Source organism: Emydura macquarii, unplaced genomic scaffold, assembly GCF_026122565.2.
Source record: "Emydura macquarii macquarii isolate MOO-44397 ecotype Brisbane River unplaced genomic scaffold, CSIRO-AGI_Emac_v2 contig_1790, whole genome shotgun sequence".
NCBI lineage: Eukaryota > Metazoa > Chordata > Testudines > Chelidae > Emydura > Emydura macquarii.
Genome location: NW_027131927.1, coordinates 19,477,773 through 19,494,716, shown reverse-complemented (window position 1 = coordinate 19,494,716; position 16,944 = coordinate 19,477,773). Strand labels below are relative to the sequence as shown.

Here is a 16,944-nt window from a genome sequence, read left to right as displayed (position 1 = left end):
AATTCACACGTGCAAGTGGCAAGCATTAAGATCGCTCTCCGAAAGGTCACAGATATTTGTGCACTTACAAACTCAGGGCCTGATTCTCCACAGACCTGCACCTTGTGGAGACATCTCCATTTGCACAAAGCAAGTAGACAGTGGGCGCAGAATGCTGAGCCGGTGGCATGTTACACCCCCTTTGCACAGATGTAAAGGTGCATGGAATTGGGCCCTCTATCTTAGAGCTCCATGGAGTACAAATAGAGCAACTCCTGTTCAAGTGGGCCTCTTGGCTAACGACAATTTGGCTGTGCCCTACAATCTGAGAAACCCCTACACTGCAGTGGGGCCGGGAATCCAAGGAACAGTGCGGAGCTGCTGAAAGCCTCTATGCAGCAGCCAGGTTTCAAAGGACTATAATAGTCAAAACGTGGCCCCTTTAAAGCCAGATAGTCTGCAGCGCTGGGTGCTACCTTGTAAAGCCATCAGCTCCCCAGCTCCTTAGTGCTTTGGGCAAAGGGGAACCACTAAGCTATATGACCTAGCAAGTAGGTCCCTTTCTTTGGGGGGGGAGGGGGAGCAGGAGGAGGCCATGGGGCAGAAAGGACTCCCATCTGCAGAGCCAGCATTACATTGGGGCTCAGATTTTACCAAGAGAACTGATGGAATTCTCTGTGCCTATGGTACTTATCCGGCCCCCCACTACCACTGTATCTGAACCCCTCATAGTCTTTAATGTCACAACACCTCTGTGAGACAGTGAAGTGCTACTATCCTCCACTGTCCAGTTGGGGGAACTGATGCACAGAGACTAAAGGCCAGATGTTTAAAGGTGTTTAGGTGTCTAACTCCCATTGAAAACAATCAATTTGGGTGTCTGAACGCCTTTAAAAATCTGGCCCTGAGTGACTTGCAGGAAGTCTATATTAGAACAGGGACCTGAACCCAGGTCTCCCAGCGCCTAGGCCCATGCCTTAACTATTGGACCATCCTTCCTCTCAGACTTTCAGTGGGATTTGGATGCTCAAGTCCCTTCAGCCCCTTTCAACTCCCCAACCTAAATCCTCGTGCATAACCATTTGGTTACAAAACACTCACATCTTTCTCTGCTTCTTTCAGCTCTGCTTCTTTCTCCTTCACTCTCATGACGAACATCTGTCTCATTTCTTCCTCCTTCTTCTGCAGTTCACCCAAGAATTCATTCCTCTTCGCTTCATAGGTCTCTTGGAGACTTAAAAACACAAAAGGGAAAAAACAGTCAAGCCTACACTTGGTGCATGGACCAGAGATGCTCATCCCAGGCTTTGGTGCTCTTGTCATGTCACCCCCTCACTCAACATATCACCGTGGAATTTCAGAGGTGAGCTCTGATCACATTATCCCAACATCAGTTCCAGTTTTCTGGAAGGCCGCAGTTTGGGAAGTTACATAAAAGATACAGACTGTTCAGAGTCTGCAAGTCACTCAACAGGCAGAAAGAGTGACTCAGCTTCAAACACACCTACTGCATAGGCATTTATTGCAATTCAGCTGTTAACATAGCCTTCCATGGCTGATCAGTTATACATTTATGTCTGCTCCCAATCTTCTTGCCTCATCTTCCGTTTGTCCAGCAGCTATCCTGCTTAGAATGTAGGCTCCATGGATCCAGATTAACAGAACAGAACCCAGATTCTGGGTTGGTGTGTTTCATAAAGCACTATAGTGCACAAATAATATTTATTATTCTTTCTCAGAATTACCATCTTTTAGAACCTGAATTTCTTCATTCCTCCATAAACATAAAGGAATCTATTTCTTGGCACTGGTTTACTTCCCCATAATGGGGAGATGCTGCAGCAGACATCTGGGGGATAAAATGGGCCAAAACACACCTACACATATAACTGGGATTTCCAGAGTCACTTCGGGGATTTGGAAGCCAAATTCCCATTAATTGTATTTTTTCGGTGGCTTTGGAAATCTCAGCCATAAGGACAGCTTGAGTATGAGGGCAAATTTTACATTCCTGAGAACAAACAATTCCAGTTAAAGCTCCATTGATATGGATTTTATATTTACACACAGGCTATGTTTGATGCATATGAACAATAGGGAAAATTAAAACTGAGCTAGTGAAACATTTGCTCCGTGCTTAGGGCAAGTGCTTTATTCTTCATTGCATGCAGAGATTTTCTTTGTTAGTTTCCCTCCCTCCCAATCCCAACCAAACATAGCTTTTAAATTGTGCAAGATTAAGCCCAAGATTTAGCAAAGTGCTGAGCACTGATTTCCCCACAGCATCTTGCAGGAATGGGTCTCTCATGAGCTGTTCTTTTGCAGTATCAACCACAGACAAAGCTAGTCTCATGATGGTTCAGTTCTTGTGAGATTCTCACCACCTGAGAATGTGAAAATGGGCTTCTTTTTGATGTGGACTGGATACAGTCCCAGACTGGTAATTACAGGTAAAAATCCAGGGATCTGAATCAGAATCTTCCTGAAACACAATTTTGGATTTAAGGTTCTGTTTGTGGCCCATTTCTAATTGAAATCCTTGAACTGTACAAGTAAAGGCTCTGTAAAAGACGACCTTCTCATCAACAGAACAGCAGTTGCAATATAGTATCCTAGAGAGCAGCAGAGCCTTATAAAACAGAATTGAAACACTCCATACTCTGTTAATCGTATCCTGTCTTGCAAACCACATCATGGTAACCTCATTTCCAACAAAAGAGCAGGGTGGTGTGGAAGGAGAAAGGCTGGCCAGCTAAGGCAGAGTTTTTTTCTGGCTACAGACAAAATTACTCATTTTTATTGATATCACCTTATTTGTTTGAGACTGGGATTTGCAAAAGATCCTACTAAAGTTAGGCCCTCAACTACTGTGGGAAATCTTCATTTGAAACTTTCAAATACACTAAAGCCAACAGCAAGCCAAATTGTTTGTTGATGTAACACTACTGATTTCCCTGGAATTAGGCTGGGCCATATTCTCTAGGCACAACTCCACTGACTTCTCTGGAATTTGTCTGTGCCGAATTCTTTTTTGGGACAACACCACTGACTTCTCTGGCGTTATGCCAGCAGAGAATTTGGACCAGCAATTCAAAATTACATATGGAAAAATCAGTGCCTGCCTGGAGGAGCATAAAAGCAGGGCCATTTGGGATTTCAACAACTTCTTACAGTTGCAGATCTCAAGAGACTCTTACTTCAGCAATCAAACAGAGGCATAAACCTACATTCCAGAGAAAACACCCAGAATCTGAATATTTACATCCAATTAAGGAAAACATGTTTCCAAATTATTGTCAATTAAAAAAAATATTCTAGCTTTTATTTTAAAATTGATAGGTCAGTTAATAACCCAAGCAACAGGGAAAGAATTCTACCAAGAGGAGGAAAATCCATGGGAAGCAAGGGGAATACAACAGTAAAGGGATTCTGAGAGTATTTTGTGGTGAACAAACCACCTCTTCTCAAACAAAAAGACAAAAACAAAACATTTCTGTTAGGAGCACAGACACTTCCTCCTATTTTAGCACCTCAGAGTTAACTGGCGCCTGCACAAGCATTGGCCTGCATCCTTGCAATGAGCTTAATTTCTCATTTATATGCCTCCTTTTTGCAACTTCCTGTTTAGTGTAAACAGTTTGCTGCAGTCTCTTATCCAGCTTGGCTTAAGATTTATGGAACGCTTACTACTCCTGACAGAGAAATGTAAACCAGCTGAGGAACCAGGATTGCTTACGAACATGCTGTCTGTAGCTCACGATACTCAGGCTCGAGGGAACACAATTTCGCTTGCTTGTCTTGGGAGGAATAATGGATACAATCCTAAGCTACTGTTTTCCTCATTTTGGAAACAGTAGTTTAGAAATTTTCTGCAGGAAAGGGGGTGGAGTTTTTTGGGAGGCAGGTATTTTAAACTAGCATCCACCCGATACATGAAATTAGATACTTTTCCCATTTCTACTTATAACTTGGTCAAAAGTGGCCTCAAGTGCACAGGAAGCAATGGAAATTCCTTGGATTCCTGAAAGGGAAGGGCTGAGCCCATCTTAAGTCACTGCATTCTGGAAAGGAAATCAAATAAAACTTCACACTTCAGCTTGTTAGATAGCAGGGGCCTGACGCCCCTCACTCATGCTGATGGAATTCCGCCAAGTCAGCAAAGCTACACTGGTGTAAGTCTGGCCTGAAAGAGAGAGGCAAACTTCACCTACCATACTGTGGGTCCGACTCCTCTCTCACACTCCACTGAGATCAATGATGTTACGCTGTTGATGGTGAGAGGAAAATAAGGCCATACCTTTACCTAGATCTATGGGGCACACCTGGCTATGTGTTTGCCAAGTATCAGAGAGAAATCATGTTTGCAGTGATCTGTGCCAGCAGACAATCTGTTTGCAATCTCAAGGATTAGCACGGCTATTCCCTTTCACAATTAAAATAACACTCCTCACAATAGGTTACTCACTCTAAGAGGTGACTCAGAAGCATACATAGAGATTTAGGCACAGACTGATTTAGTGGCGTAATATCGGCAATGCAATCGGATTCAGATTTTGGATCTAACTCATTCCAGCCAGGAAAGACTTGAGGTGCTGAAAAGGCACCATGCTCAGCTGTTTGGATGAGGAAAAACACACACACAAAAAAAACCCCCAAAACCAAAAAAAACCAAAAAAACAAACCCCCACACTCCAAGAGAGAGTGTGAAGGGGGAGAAGGAAAAACAACTGCTGTCACTCACTAGTGACTCACACCAGCAGAGGAATATGGGCTTTGTTACGCTTTCATACCTGAATGGTTTACTATCTGGGTCAGTGTCTTTGAATCCCATTTCTTCTAGTTTACAGCGCCTGTACAATTCATAGTGCCGGGTGTGTGTCTGCTCTCTCAAGTCTTCCATGTTCACCCGGATCAGCATCTCACGCAGCTTCACAAAGTCACAATGGTTTTCATTTTCAACTACAAAAGAAACGAAAAGAAAACTGGCCCATCAATAAAGAAAAAGAAAATTACACCCAGGATTCAGTGAGTTTTTCCCATTCCTCTTTCTGCATGGTTAATATTTACCATGCCAATTCAGCTTGTGTATAGACCTAGAGTTCCACATGTCAGTCAGTGTTAAAAATTAGGGGCCCAATTCTCCTTTTCATGTCAGATCAGTGTAAACTGGCCTGACAGTAAATGGGAATAAAGCACTAGGTTTCCTGGGAAGGAGAAGAACCTCACACTGCACATGCCTAGTATGAGATTTCCAAACGATGCTAGCTTATTTCCTAGCCCTAATTCATTCAGAGATGTCACTCTGGTTTGTGTTGTATGACAGAATGCCTGGCAAGTTTCAAGCTGCTCAGAGAGTGGCTTATGTTATCATCAGGAACAGGAGAAAACTGCAGAAAAATATTCTAACAGCTGAAAAATGATTTTGTAAACCCTCTTGCAGTTTGTTGCTCTGGGTCACTCTTATGCTGCTTTCCAGTAGGATACCTCTGTGTCTCCTGCCTGAGAGCGTGCGCGATGCTGAAACCAAGAGCAGGGCATCAGCATTAACAGCATTTGCTTAACAGTGAACCCATTTCAATCAGTGAGAAAACCCCCATTGACTTGGGTCGTAGGAGAGTAAGGCCAGTGCTGAGTACGTTTTGAAAACGCCATCATGCAAGAGAGAGAGGGAGAGTGAAAATAAGACAAACCATTCAGCTAGTCAAGACATTCAACTGGCTGACCATTCCTTGTTATTCAGAGTTCGTTTGCTAGCACAGAAATGCCAGGAACATAAGAGGCCATTTAAAAAAGTTAAAAATTAAATATTTGCTAACGTCTCTTAATTCTAACCTGCTCGTCCCCCCCAACCAGAGAGTCAGGTTGTAGATGCACGCTTTTCCCATGTGACCAAGAGACAACACTCAAATTTAAGAACTTATGAAGCCCTTTTTTGTTTTGTTTTTTAAATAGCCTTTTTGCCTGTGAACATCACAATATCCTTTCTGCCCACGGGCAGAAGCTGGCAAGCAGCAGCCACAGATCAGAACTTTTTTTTTTTTTTTTTTTTTTAAACTGGGCAGCACAAAACAAGGACTTTTTTGGCTTCTCTTTTGACATACCCTGCACAACCCCCCATGGATACTGCCTAGCCTTTGTCATCTTATTGCCAATCTTCAATTCTTCAGTACTGCCAACAACAGCAAATGGAAGGTGGACCTGCAAAAGCAAAGGGACAAAGAGATTAGGCATTTCCTCTGTTGCTTTGCCAGGGAGTCTTTTCGAAAAAAGCTCTATTTACTACAGCAGCTGTGATTTTTTATTTAAAATTACTAAAATGCCTTTGCAATACAGCTGGTGTCTTTGGATGATCAATGGAGGGTCTAGATCAGAGGCATGCTCTGTTTTTTGCTAGGAAGAATCTAAAGCAGATGAGCCCCCCTCCCACAAAAATGTCCTAGTAAACCACAGCGCTTGCATTTCATTACAATGTGGACTTTTTATTTAAAGGTCAGTGCACTTCACTGCAGCTTAATACCCAACACATCCATCTTCATAACAAATTTAACCTCTCTGTTATGTGAGAGGGGACAGAGATTTAATCCTGCAAATAGGAGAGTAATTAATTTTATTTCATATCTTTATCTATCTATACTATTTATCTATTATACTAATGTTAAGCGCAATTCCAGTGTTCTTTGCACAAGGCAATCAAAATCCAAATGGATTTGAATGTTAAAAATCAAATGTCACACAGGAAAAACAACTTTGCTTCTTAAAAGAAGGGGCCATTTAGAAAAAAAGTTAAAAATTAAATATTTGCCAAAGCCTTTTCAATTCAGCACGTGGCAGTAGCTAGAAGTAACGGTTAGATCTTCAAAGAGCTAGACTGTGGCTGTAGGCAGAGCCCTGCACCGCCACCGGATGCACCCAGCCTCGCAACTCAACCCTTGCTTCCAACTTGCTCCATGTGTGCGTGCGTCTGTGTGGTAATTCCCTGCTGGCCCACACCAGCAGCACACTTGTGACATGCTATGGCCAGTTGGAGAGAGCCAGAGAGCATGCATGAGTGTGAGTGGGGAGATGGTAGGGAAAAGAGATGGAGTAAGGCTTGGCCCATTTCCCACCACCCATCTGCTCTGGTAGAAGGGAGGAGAGAGAACGGGAGTAAGGTGGCTGATCAAAGTCTTAACAGGGGATTTCAAACAGTCCAGCCAGCCCGAAGAGACGCACTTGGAATTCCTTACCATCTAGGATGGGTTTTGAAAAGCAAAATCCCTGCCAAGAGTAAGCTGGGCCTGGGGGAGGTGTTTTCAAAGCCTGTCACTTTAAAGGGCTGGCATGCACCAATGGGCGAGTCCAAAGGGCACCCAAGCCAAGAATGAGGCAGATGGATGGGAGGAGAAATCCTCCCAGCCTGGCCATCAAGCAGCTGCGGCTCTGTTGCTAAAATAACCTCCCACTGGCCTTTCCCCTACAGTTCCAATGGGGGCAAGTTAGAGAAGCTGGATGTGCTTCTCCTCCCCTAGCCCACCCCAGGCACCAATGCCTCCCACCCTTTCTCACTGCCATGTGGGTTGATTGCAGGGCTGAGCTCTGCGCTGTACCAAGCATACACCCACTGGAATTTTCCCCACTTCCCTCTCTGAGTTCTGCTACCCCCGCCATGACATGGAGACGAGGGCCGAATTTCACTTAGTTCACCCACTCCTGTTTCCCTGGAGCATCCAAACTCCCAAGGTTCCGTCTGCCCTGTAGCTGCGAGTGTGTTTCCCAGCACAGTAGACAAACATACGCTGGCTCTGCTACAGCTAGGCTCAGGTTAGTCCCTCGAGTCCATACTCAGGGGGTCTGGGCTCATACGCACGTGGGCAGCTAGCCCGAGTCGCCACCTGTGCTATCCCTGGCAACACTGGGTTTTTTTAGCATGCGAGCTTGAGCAGAGCTAGTGCAGGTCTGTCTAACCTGTGGTGGGATGCTCACTCCCAGCTGCGGGGCAGACACAGCTTCAGTCATTTCGCTGTGCAACTGCATAATCAGAACTCCAGGGAGGACCCTCAGAGGACAACTTGCAGGTTAGTGCTGGCTCCACAAACAGCAAGGATGGCCTCCTGTTTAAGGCACCACACTGGGAAGCAGGAGACCCGGGTTCAACTTATGGCACTGGGAAGGCAGCTAGACACAACCCAGCCCTTAATGTTTGGGAGGCGTTGTTAATACAGCAGCAGGCACCAGAGAGATTCGGCAAAGCGCAGCTAACACGATTCTATGCAGCCCAAGCTGTAACTATGAGCTAAGTTGTTGGAATGGCAAAAATGGCTGAGCTCTTCAAGAGAATGGTTATAACTACCAAAAAAGAGAAGAAAGAAAATCTGTGTTCCAGGATTAGTGCTGGATAGCAAGCAACCAGTCAGCCTGGGGCTTCATCTGGGGAAGAGGAGTTGGGGAATGTTACACCTTTGCTCTCCCCAAAGAGAACAAAGAATAACTGGGTTCAAAAAAAGAATTAGATAAGTACCTGGAGGATAGGTCCATCAATGGCTATTAGCCAAGATGGTCAGGGATGCAACCTCATGGTCTGGTTGTCCCTAAATCTCTGACTGCCAGAAGCTCTGGACTGGACAACAGGGGGACAGATGGATCATTGTGTGTATGTACAGGCCCTAGCACAATATGGCCCTGATCTTGGGTAGGGGCCTCTATGTGCTACTATAACACAAATAACCAATAACTATTGGAGACAAAAGGATTAGATTCCCCCTTTGCTTTTGCAAACAAGCCTCCCAGGATGCAAGTCATCTCTTCCTGCATAACCTTTGCATACAGGCCTGTCTACACAAGCTTTATTTCCCTAAAATCTCTATTATTGCTACCACTAGTGCAGCTAGTGCTAGCACAGACCAGCTGCCAGCAGTCACCACAAGTTTGACCATCCAGAACTGCTTCACCTGGGGCCAGAGCCCCAGCAGCCGGGTTCTAGTCCTCCCCCAGAAACGGAATCAAAGGAAGGTGATGTGAATCATACAGCACCAAGCGGCAAGTGGGTGGCTGGGAATAGGAGGCCTCACTCCGAGTCCTCTGGCCTGGTCACTACATCATTCTGCCCTCTGGGGAGAGGAATATTTAGTAAGAGGAAAAGCAAACAGGAAAGGACATGGCCTGTAAAGAAGAATTATTTTCACGATTTTTAAAATATATGTCAGTAAAACAGGTGGGGCTAAAGTCCTGCTGACCAGACTGGAAAGGGGCTTCCATCAAACTCTATTCATTGGCTTACATTTGAATTTCAGTGGGGAAAAGTGAAAGGATGCACACTCTGCCCTGGGGGTGGGGATGGGTGGGCTAAGGAGAGCAAGACTTACACTCATTGTAGCATTTATCTCAGCCACTGTCTCCTCATCTGTTGGGAACTGGTAGATCTGGACTCCATTGCTGACCAGTTCGCTCATGATTTTACTCTTGAATTTATGCAACTCGTTTTTTGCAATCGTATCTGCTTTGGCTATGATAGGGATAATGTTAACCTGAAACACAAAGAGAGCGCTGTCATTTTACTTGACCAATCACGCCATAAAGGACACCTCCCTAAATATATTCAACCACAAGAGCCCAAAGAATACTGCATATAAAACAGCGATGCAGTACAAACTTTCTAACAGAACAGGAATTGCCGGTTCATCCAACTCATTTGATTTTTTTTGGTGTTGAAATAAGCAGCATTGCCTTAAACAGGATTGCTCCAATTGTTTTTCATGTGTAGAAAACAGCTCCATTAAAAGAAGCCAAATGCAATTTGGCAACATGTTATTTCCTCTTCCGTAGCAATCATTTGCTTTTTTAAATAGGCCTGACAGGAAATGCTGACACACAGATTATACCAAACAGTTCCAAAGGAAATTACCAGCTAGGCACTCATCCTCTTCAGACCTGTGGCAGGCTTAACTACTCTAGGGCTTGGGTTCAGAAAACTGCCTCGAGATTTATCCTTGAGCACATCTACAGCCTATTATTAAAAGGAAATGTTCATATCAGATGAGCAAGGTGTAGGGATTGGTACAGAGATGAACTGTCGCTTTACTTTGTTGGCTTGAGACAAACAACCGTGCCCTTCTTCCTCGTTAAAGAAGCTTGCCTATATATTGCCTAGGAGAGGGGCACCTAATCTGGCAAACTTCAAGAACATGCAAGAACAAATTGGACACGGAGCCACATCCTGAAATGAAGCTACGTTGATTTACACTGGCTGAGGACCACAGGGTTATAGTGATCGGGGAACTTCATTCAGGCCACAGCTCTGTTGTGACAAATGAAGATTGTTTGTGTATCTTCTCTTGTTCACTCTCTCCCCTTACATTGCTGGCTGCTGTAACTTGCTTATCACCCTCCGAGGTTTTGGCCAGTCCAGTCCATCACAGCCACAGGTTAACATAGCTCTTGCTAGACAGTACCTTTTAAACCAACTGTGAAAGGACCATAATGCAAGGTGTGATTTAGGATTGATTAGTAGCCTTCCTTCACTTGTTCTGCCCTATGACAATATAAAATGCAGCTACAGTACAGAAGACGTTAATATTGACCTACATAGATAGATTTTAACTACAGTACTTGAAAATCCTCTCAAATTACATAAACTAATTCCTTTCTGAGGATGACCCTGTAACAGCAACCAATCCCTATTGAGGGAAAAGTTAAGTCTACTGCCAATTACAGGCAATTTCTCAGGAAATCTCTGCAACTACAGGAAAAGCAAGCTCCAAGCTTTACCCACATCAATATGAAGCAATCAATCTGTTACAAATTCTTCATGGGTCTCGGACACAAGAGTCACTCAACAGACGTGGAATGTTCTACGCATATGAAATGAAGAGCTCCAGCTGCCCCACTTTACTGTCCTGCACGTACTTCAAACCAGAATGCAAGTAGCTGATCACGTCACAATACCAATGTGCAGGGTGGGCAGAGGGCACTTAAATATTTAGTAATACTAGCTTCCTTTCCAGTGGGCTTGGGTTTTCATCTAACTTTTCAATAGTAAAAGATGCTTTTGAAACATGAAAAATTTGAACATGAGCTTCTCTTTACACATCCGAGGGCTAAATCAGCCCCCCACCAGCAGATCTACTGGTTGTATCATCAATAAGGATTGTTTTGCCTGAAGTGCAGAAGTGCTGATCAACTCTATCAAATACAGTGTTTGGAGCCAGCATGGTATCTTGGCTTTGGGGAGCATAGGGAGTATTTGCAGCAAAAAACAGGGGAGTTTTGACCCAAATACACCAAAAATGGACCAGTCTGGATGAAAAAGAACCCAGATTTTTGCCCAAGTCCCAGTTTATGGTGAACCTTTGGTGATTCATTAGTGCTAACCTACACTGGCTGTCTAAAGATCCGAGAACCTTATTTAAGCCTTCACTACAGTCCTATCCATTCACAGCTGCTAGAGAAAGTGGGTATTTTCCAAACTCCTTCTACTAGATCCTTGGCAAGGTCACCGAATTAAGTGGCAGCAGGAAAGCATCACAGGGTCATGACATGCATAGTAAGTACCTTACTGTCGAGCTTCTTCATGGTGACCAGGTCTAGAGATTTCAGTGAGTGTCCAGTAGGTGCGATGAAATATAGGCAGGCATGAATCCTAGTGTCATGATAATTAAACAGGGAACGCTTGATCTTCAGCTCCTCCTGCAGATAGGCTTCAAACTGAGTGTCGATATATTCGACTATGGGCTTATAGCTGAAAATTTGGAAGGAATAGTTCTTTTCAGATCAGGTCATTTGTTATTGGTAAGTTACAGTCTGACATGGCAGACACACATGGTGTCATTGCTTTTTTTTTTTTTTTTGCATGTCTAATTTGAAGACTCTATCATCAACCACCTTCATGTTCACCATGACATTTTCTACTTCTGGAGCCAAGCACCATTCCAGCTCACACTCCTTTCTGAATTAACAGGTGTTTTACCTTAGCCCAGGAGAAAACACGTTATACAAGAGTTCAGCTAGGGTGGGTGCAGAGAATCTGGGCTTTCAAATCACTGAGGCCATAGCAACCAACTACAGCAGAGAAGAACACATTTCATTGACATACACTACAGCACAAACTGCTTGCTTGCCTGCATCATCAAGAGAGGCTAGATTTGTTTGAGGCAAAAAATACCATTAGAACTCACCCCAATCAAACCAAACTCCTAGCTGTTGTTTTAAAGGGGAGAGATACTTACCTGGGATAACTGCTTCTCAGGAGTTTAGATCTCAGAGCAAAGCTCAGCAATAATAATATTTTGGGGACAGTTTTACTGGAGAGACAAAAATGACGTCACAGTGCAATGCAATCTGATTCATTAACTGACTGTGCTTTCGGAAGAAGGTGTCATGGTCCCAGCTTTGTAGTTAGTGCTGTTCTAACTGCTTGTCGTTGCTGAGCGCTAGCCGCCACCTGCCTAAATCTCAGCTTGATGCATGCCTGTTACCGACAGGTTTACAAGGTAGGGACTGATCCTTTGAACTTCTGAGCACCCCCAGTTCCCAATAAAGACAACAAAAGTTGGTAACCCACAGCATACTGCAGGATCAGGCCCTTGAATAGCAGGCATCCGTTGGATTCCCTGTCCCCCCCAAACAGTGCACACGAAGAGAGCAATTGTCCAAATTCTTCTTTCCTGGTTAAAAAACTTTAAAAGAAGTCAATTAAATGACCTTTCCTGCAGCTAATGTCCACTCGGTCAATTGGGCACAGTGGTGTAAATCCTCAGCTGCTGTAAATCAGTGACTTAAAAAAATGCTGCCAATTTACAGCAGTTGGGCCTCATTTGCCAGACCCCAGTAAAAATGATGGTTCTGCCTACTTTCACATCCTCCCTGTTCCCTGGTTGGCTCCATCCCTGGTTTTAAAAGATAAGGCCCATTAGCAGGTCTCCTATTTGAAAGCACTTACGTTCACAGGAAACATTGCTTCAAAATTCCTACTGTACATTCACATTTTAGAGCTCTTTCGAGACAGAAATTAGAGTCAGCCATTTAGAAGACACTGCCCAGAGTAACAAGGTACAAGGGTGAAAAGTTCAAGGTACGAGGGAACGCTTCTTTTTACGTTCTGCTGTTTAACCTGCCCCGGAACCAGAGAGCAATGCAAGGGGTGGGTCTGTGCAAGCTCCAGTGTTAATCTGATTTGAGAAAAAGGGGGAGGGGCTGTTAAGTGGAATTAAATTGAAATTCTGCTGCTTTCCTGCCATCTCCTCACCCCCCTGCGGTCTTGGGCACAAGAAAACACACTCAGAGAAGCAACAGAAGCACAAAGCCCTGAGATGTTACCAACACACACTCAACTGCCTGCCGGTCTCACAGCAGCCTCATGATGATAACAGCTGAGAGGATGAAGATGAGCCCGTTAGGAGTCACAGGCAGAGAAGCTGAAAACATTCCCTGCGCAAGTGGCCAGCAATGTATTTTGTATCAGAATTCAGAGCAGGGAACTGCGCCTGTTCCAGCTTGCGGGGCAGCTGCTTGAAGGCTATAAGCAGGCTCACGTGATTGGGGGTGCGGTGCACCAAATTCCGCCCTGGTTTACCTACTGGAGTGTAGATACGGCCTATGCTATCTAACAGCCACCTGCCCTGCCCAGGTGATAGACACAGGACACTAAGCACTGCCAACCATGTGGCTACAAAAGAGCTGTCAAAAAAATCTCACTGTGAAGGCTCAAAACACAGTCCTCCTTCCAGTCTCCATCCCCTTGGAAACACTGTCTGGTCTGATCTGACCTAGATGATTCAAGGAGGCCTCAGATAGCAGTGTAGAAGTGGCTGTGGGGGTTTGCTTGGGGCCTGTTGTGATCTGAAATTAGAGAAGACCCTGATCAAAAGGGTCACCAAAATGGGCTGGAAGGCCCTAATCTGGCAGCCCCTGTTGCTGTAGGCTTATGTGTGACAAGTCTCTGTGCTGAGGCAGTTAGAATAATGGCTTTCCTCTCTCCTGTCACACCGTCACGGCCTCTCTAAAGGCGCTTTGGAGAGTGAAGTCTGAGGGACTCCAGTAACAGTGCTGCCTGCTCTGGCTGTCTGCTGAATGAATCAAATGCAAAGTGACCCAGCAGTAACAAGCTGCAGTGTTGAACACCTGCTCCTTCTCTGACTTGCCTTCCTTCTAGCGTGAGAGCATATGGCATCGCTCAAAGCACAGAGCTGCCTACGGTCAACACACACTTCACTTTTCATTTCTCCTTTGGAGGAAGGCACATAGTATATTAGTTAAAAGCTGTTGCAGAGCAGGAGGAGCCAAGCCTGGAGAATAGCACACAACACACACACAGCATCACAGCCGCAATGACAGCAAATAGGGATGCTGTTAAAAATGGCAGTGGCTTTTCAAAAGCAAAACAACCAACCAATGTCATGAATCCAGAGAAGTTTTCCATCAAGGGACAGAAATATTAATACAAGCCTAACAATCTTTAAATACTGAGTGGGGCTTTATTGGGATAAGGAGATCACAGGGGAAAGCAGAAATGTTTTTAAGCATAAGTATAACTGTTTGGACAGCAGAGTGGGGCATCCTAGAAATACTGAGTAACAGTCTGTGTAGCATGTTGGAACATACATGCAGAACATTTACGTCTATTCTGCAATGGGAAAATGTGCATCCAGACTGAAACCCATCCACATTCCAACATCGCCTTAAGAACAATGTGATCAGCGAGTTCTCTCTCGCTGAGGTCTGGAGGAACGCGTACCAGAGTCAGAAATGCCTAAATTTTAGTCCCAGGTTTGTCACAGACTTGAATGACCTTTCAGCAAGTCACTTCACTCGCCGCATCAGTTTCCCATCCATCAAACAGTGATAATATCTACCTGCTCTACAGGGCTGTTGCGTGGATTCCCCAGTTGATGACTGAACAGTGCTATCAACATGCGAAGCATTATTTAATTGTTAGGTAGTATAGTTTAATATCAATTAAAATCCTAGACAGTTTAGATCAAATTCATTTACACTAAGCTTCACAATTGAATAATCTTCTCTGTCACACAGCAGTTTCAGAAGCAACTTGACTTTTGCATGGCACAATAAAGCCTCCACAATTCAGTGCATTATTATTTCTATTACAGCAGTAGCCAGAGGCCCCCATCAGAATCAGGGCTTCATTAGACTTAGCACTGCACATGCACTTAAGAAGTCCCCGCCCTGAATAGCTTCCATTCTAAATAGACAAGACTGATAAAGGATGGGAGGAGACAGAGGGCTTAGAGTATGTCTACACAGCAACTAGACACCTGGGGCTGGTCCATACCAACTGACTCAGGCTCATGCGGCTGCTTCATGGCTGTGTAGATTTCCAAGCTCAGGCTGGAGCCCGGGCTCTGGGACCCTCCCACCTCGCAGGTGGTCACACAGCATGTCAGTGGCAGATCTGGGAATAGATCTGGTCTTCTGAATCCCATTCCAGTGCTCTAATCTGCTGGACTATGCTTCTTCCTTAACCAGTGTGCCACTAATGCCAACTGTAACTACAGCACCAGGTTTGACACTGCAGTCCTCAAGGGTACTGGATACTAAATGCTATTTCTTTAACGGGTTCAAGCCCTTCCGGCCCTAGAATGTATTAACCCGAGCTCCCCTTCCTATGCAAAAACAACATTACCTGTCATCTTTATTAATCTGATCTCCAAATCCAACTGTGTCAACAATAGTCAGCTTCAGACGGACGTTGCTCTCCTGGAGTTCGTAGCTTCTTGCTTTCAACCTCACGCCGGGCTCATTGTGGGTGGCTGGGTCGCTTTCAAACTTTGTGTTAAACAGAGTGTCCATTAACGTCGATTTGCCAATGCCGGTTTCACCTGAGCAGACAGAGGATGTGTTAGAGCTAGGAATCACTCCGCCCCCACCATTCTGTCTCATTAGAGCAGAGAGAGACAGCCACTGGTACTTCTATAGCACCAAAAACCTAGCGAATGATTTTCTGACAGCAAGATAAGCTCTTCAGGCCTAGAGGCCTTATGAGAGGCTGCCATTTTAGCCACCCACTGGGGATTGAACTGGGGACTTTCAGAGCATGCCTTGTGACAAAAGCATGCATTGTGAGAGCTAGAGCGTTAGCTGGGGTTGTAACAGACTCGTTTCTCCTGCAGATCAGGCAGAGAGGGGGGACCTGTAAGACACGCACATCACTGGACTACACACATCTTCTGATCAAAGGAAGTTCGGGTCCAAGCAAGTGCCCCAATCCACTATGTTTGGCAGACCCCAGGTACCTCTAGAGTTAAAGCATGAATTTCTACAGCTTGAGCCAGGCTCTGTAGCTGAGAGCTGTAACAGACTCACGTTCTGTGTGGATCGGGCATAGAGGGACACGTATAACACAAATCTACCACTGGGTTATGTGTACAGTTCGAGATGATGTATAGACAAAGGATGGGATACCACAGATACTTAGGTAACTGGCCAGCAGCATGGAGCACAATGATGTTTCATTAGTTTTGGGTGGGACAAGAAGTTAATAAATATACTTTCCTGACAACAATTTTGTTAACACTTCTCTTGCAGGGAAGAGAGGATGAATTAGGGTTTATAGGTCTCCTGGCGTATTGGCATTTAAAGAAGAGAGATTGGAAGTATGGTGAGCTGGGTAAGAGGGAGTGGCTCCTACACGTGCTGAAATGTGCAGTGTTGGTCAACTGACCAGGTGAGTTATCTAGGTGAGGGAAAGCAGAGGTTGCCTTCCGCTGAAGGAGCAGGAATCGGCCATTGCTGGAAGCAAGTTATTAGACTTGCTACAACAGAGATGTAAATATGACAAACCATACATTCCTGAGTACGCTTTTCCTTTGTGTGTTCTTCTGACATTGCTGATTATTTTTACACTAGACTGATTAGTTATGGAATATCCTTGCTACAAACTCATGAAGAAGTTCATTCTGTCCCCAGACCCCCCTCCCATGCTGTTGATATGATATGTTCATCCCAAATACTCCGAACTTGTACGTAACCCTGGTA

At 44.7% G+C, this 16,944-nt stretch overlaps 1 protein-coding gene across 8 annotated transcripts in view; it reads right to left on the bottom strand.

Moving 5' to 3' along the window:
- Window positions 1-16,944, bottom strand: part of SEPTIN11 (septin 11) — a 133,617-nt gene that overhangs the window by 11,051 nt on the left and 105,622 nt on the right. For all 8 annotated transcript variants that reach the window (XR_010921515.1, XM_067557061.1, XM_067557057.1 and 5 more), the window contains exons 3-8: window positions 15,593-15,788; window positions 11,506-11,692; window positions 9,321-9,482; window positions 6,081-6,177; window positions 4,770-4,938; window positions 1,081-1,213 (exon numbers count right to left, since the gene is read on the bottom strand). Coding sequence is in view for 7 of the 8 variants with exons in the window: in XM_067557057.1 (XP_067413158.1) it covers window positions 1,081-1,213; window positions 4,770-4,938; window positions 6,081-6,177; window positions 9,321-9,482; window positions 11,506-11,692; window positions 15,593-15,788 (944 nt within the window). In the remaining variant the exon portion in view is untranslated. The remainder of the gene's footprint in view (window positions 1-1,080; window positions 1,214-4,769; window positions 4,939-6,080; window positions 6,178-9,320; window positions 9,483-11,505; window positions 11,693-15,592; window positions 15,789-16,944) is intronic.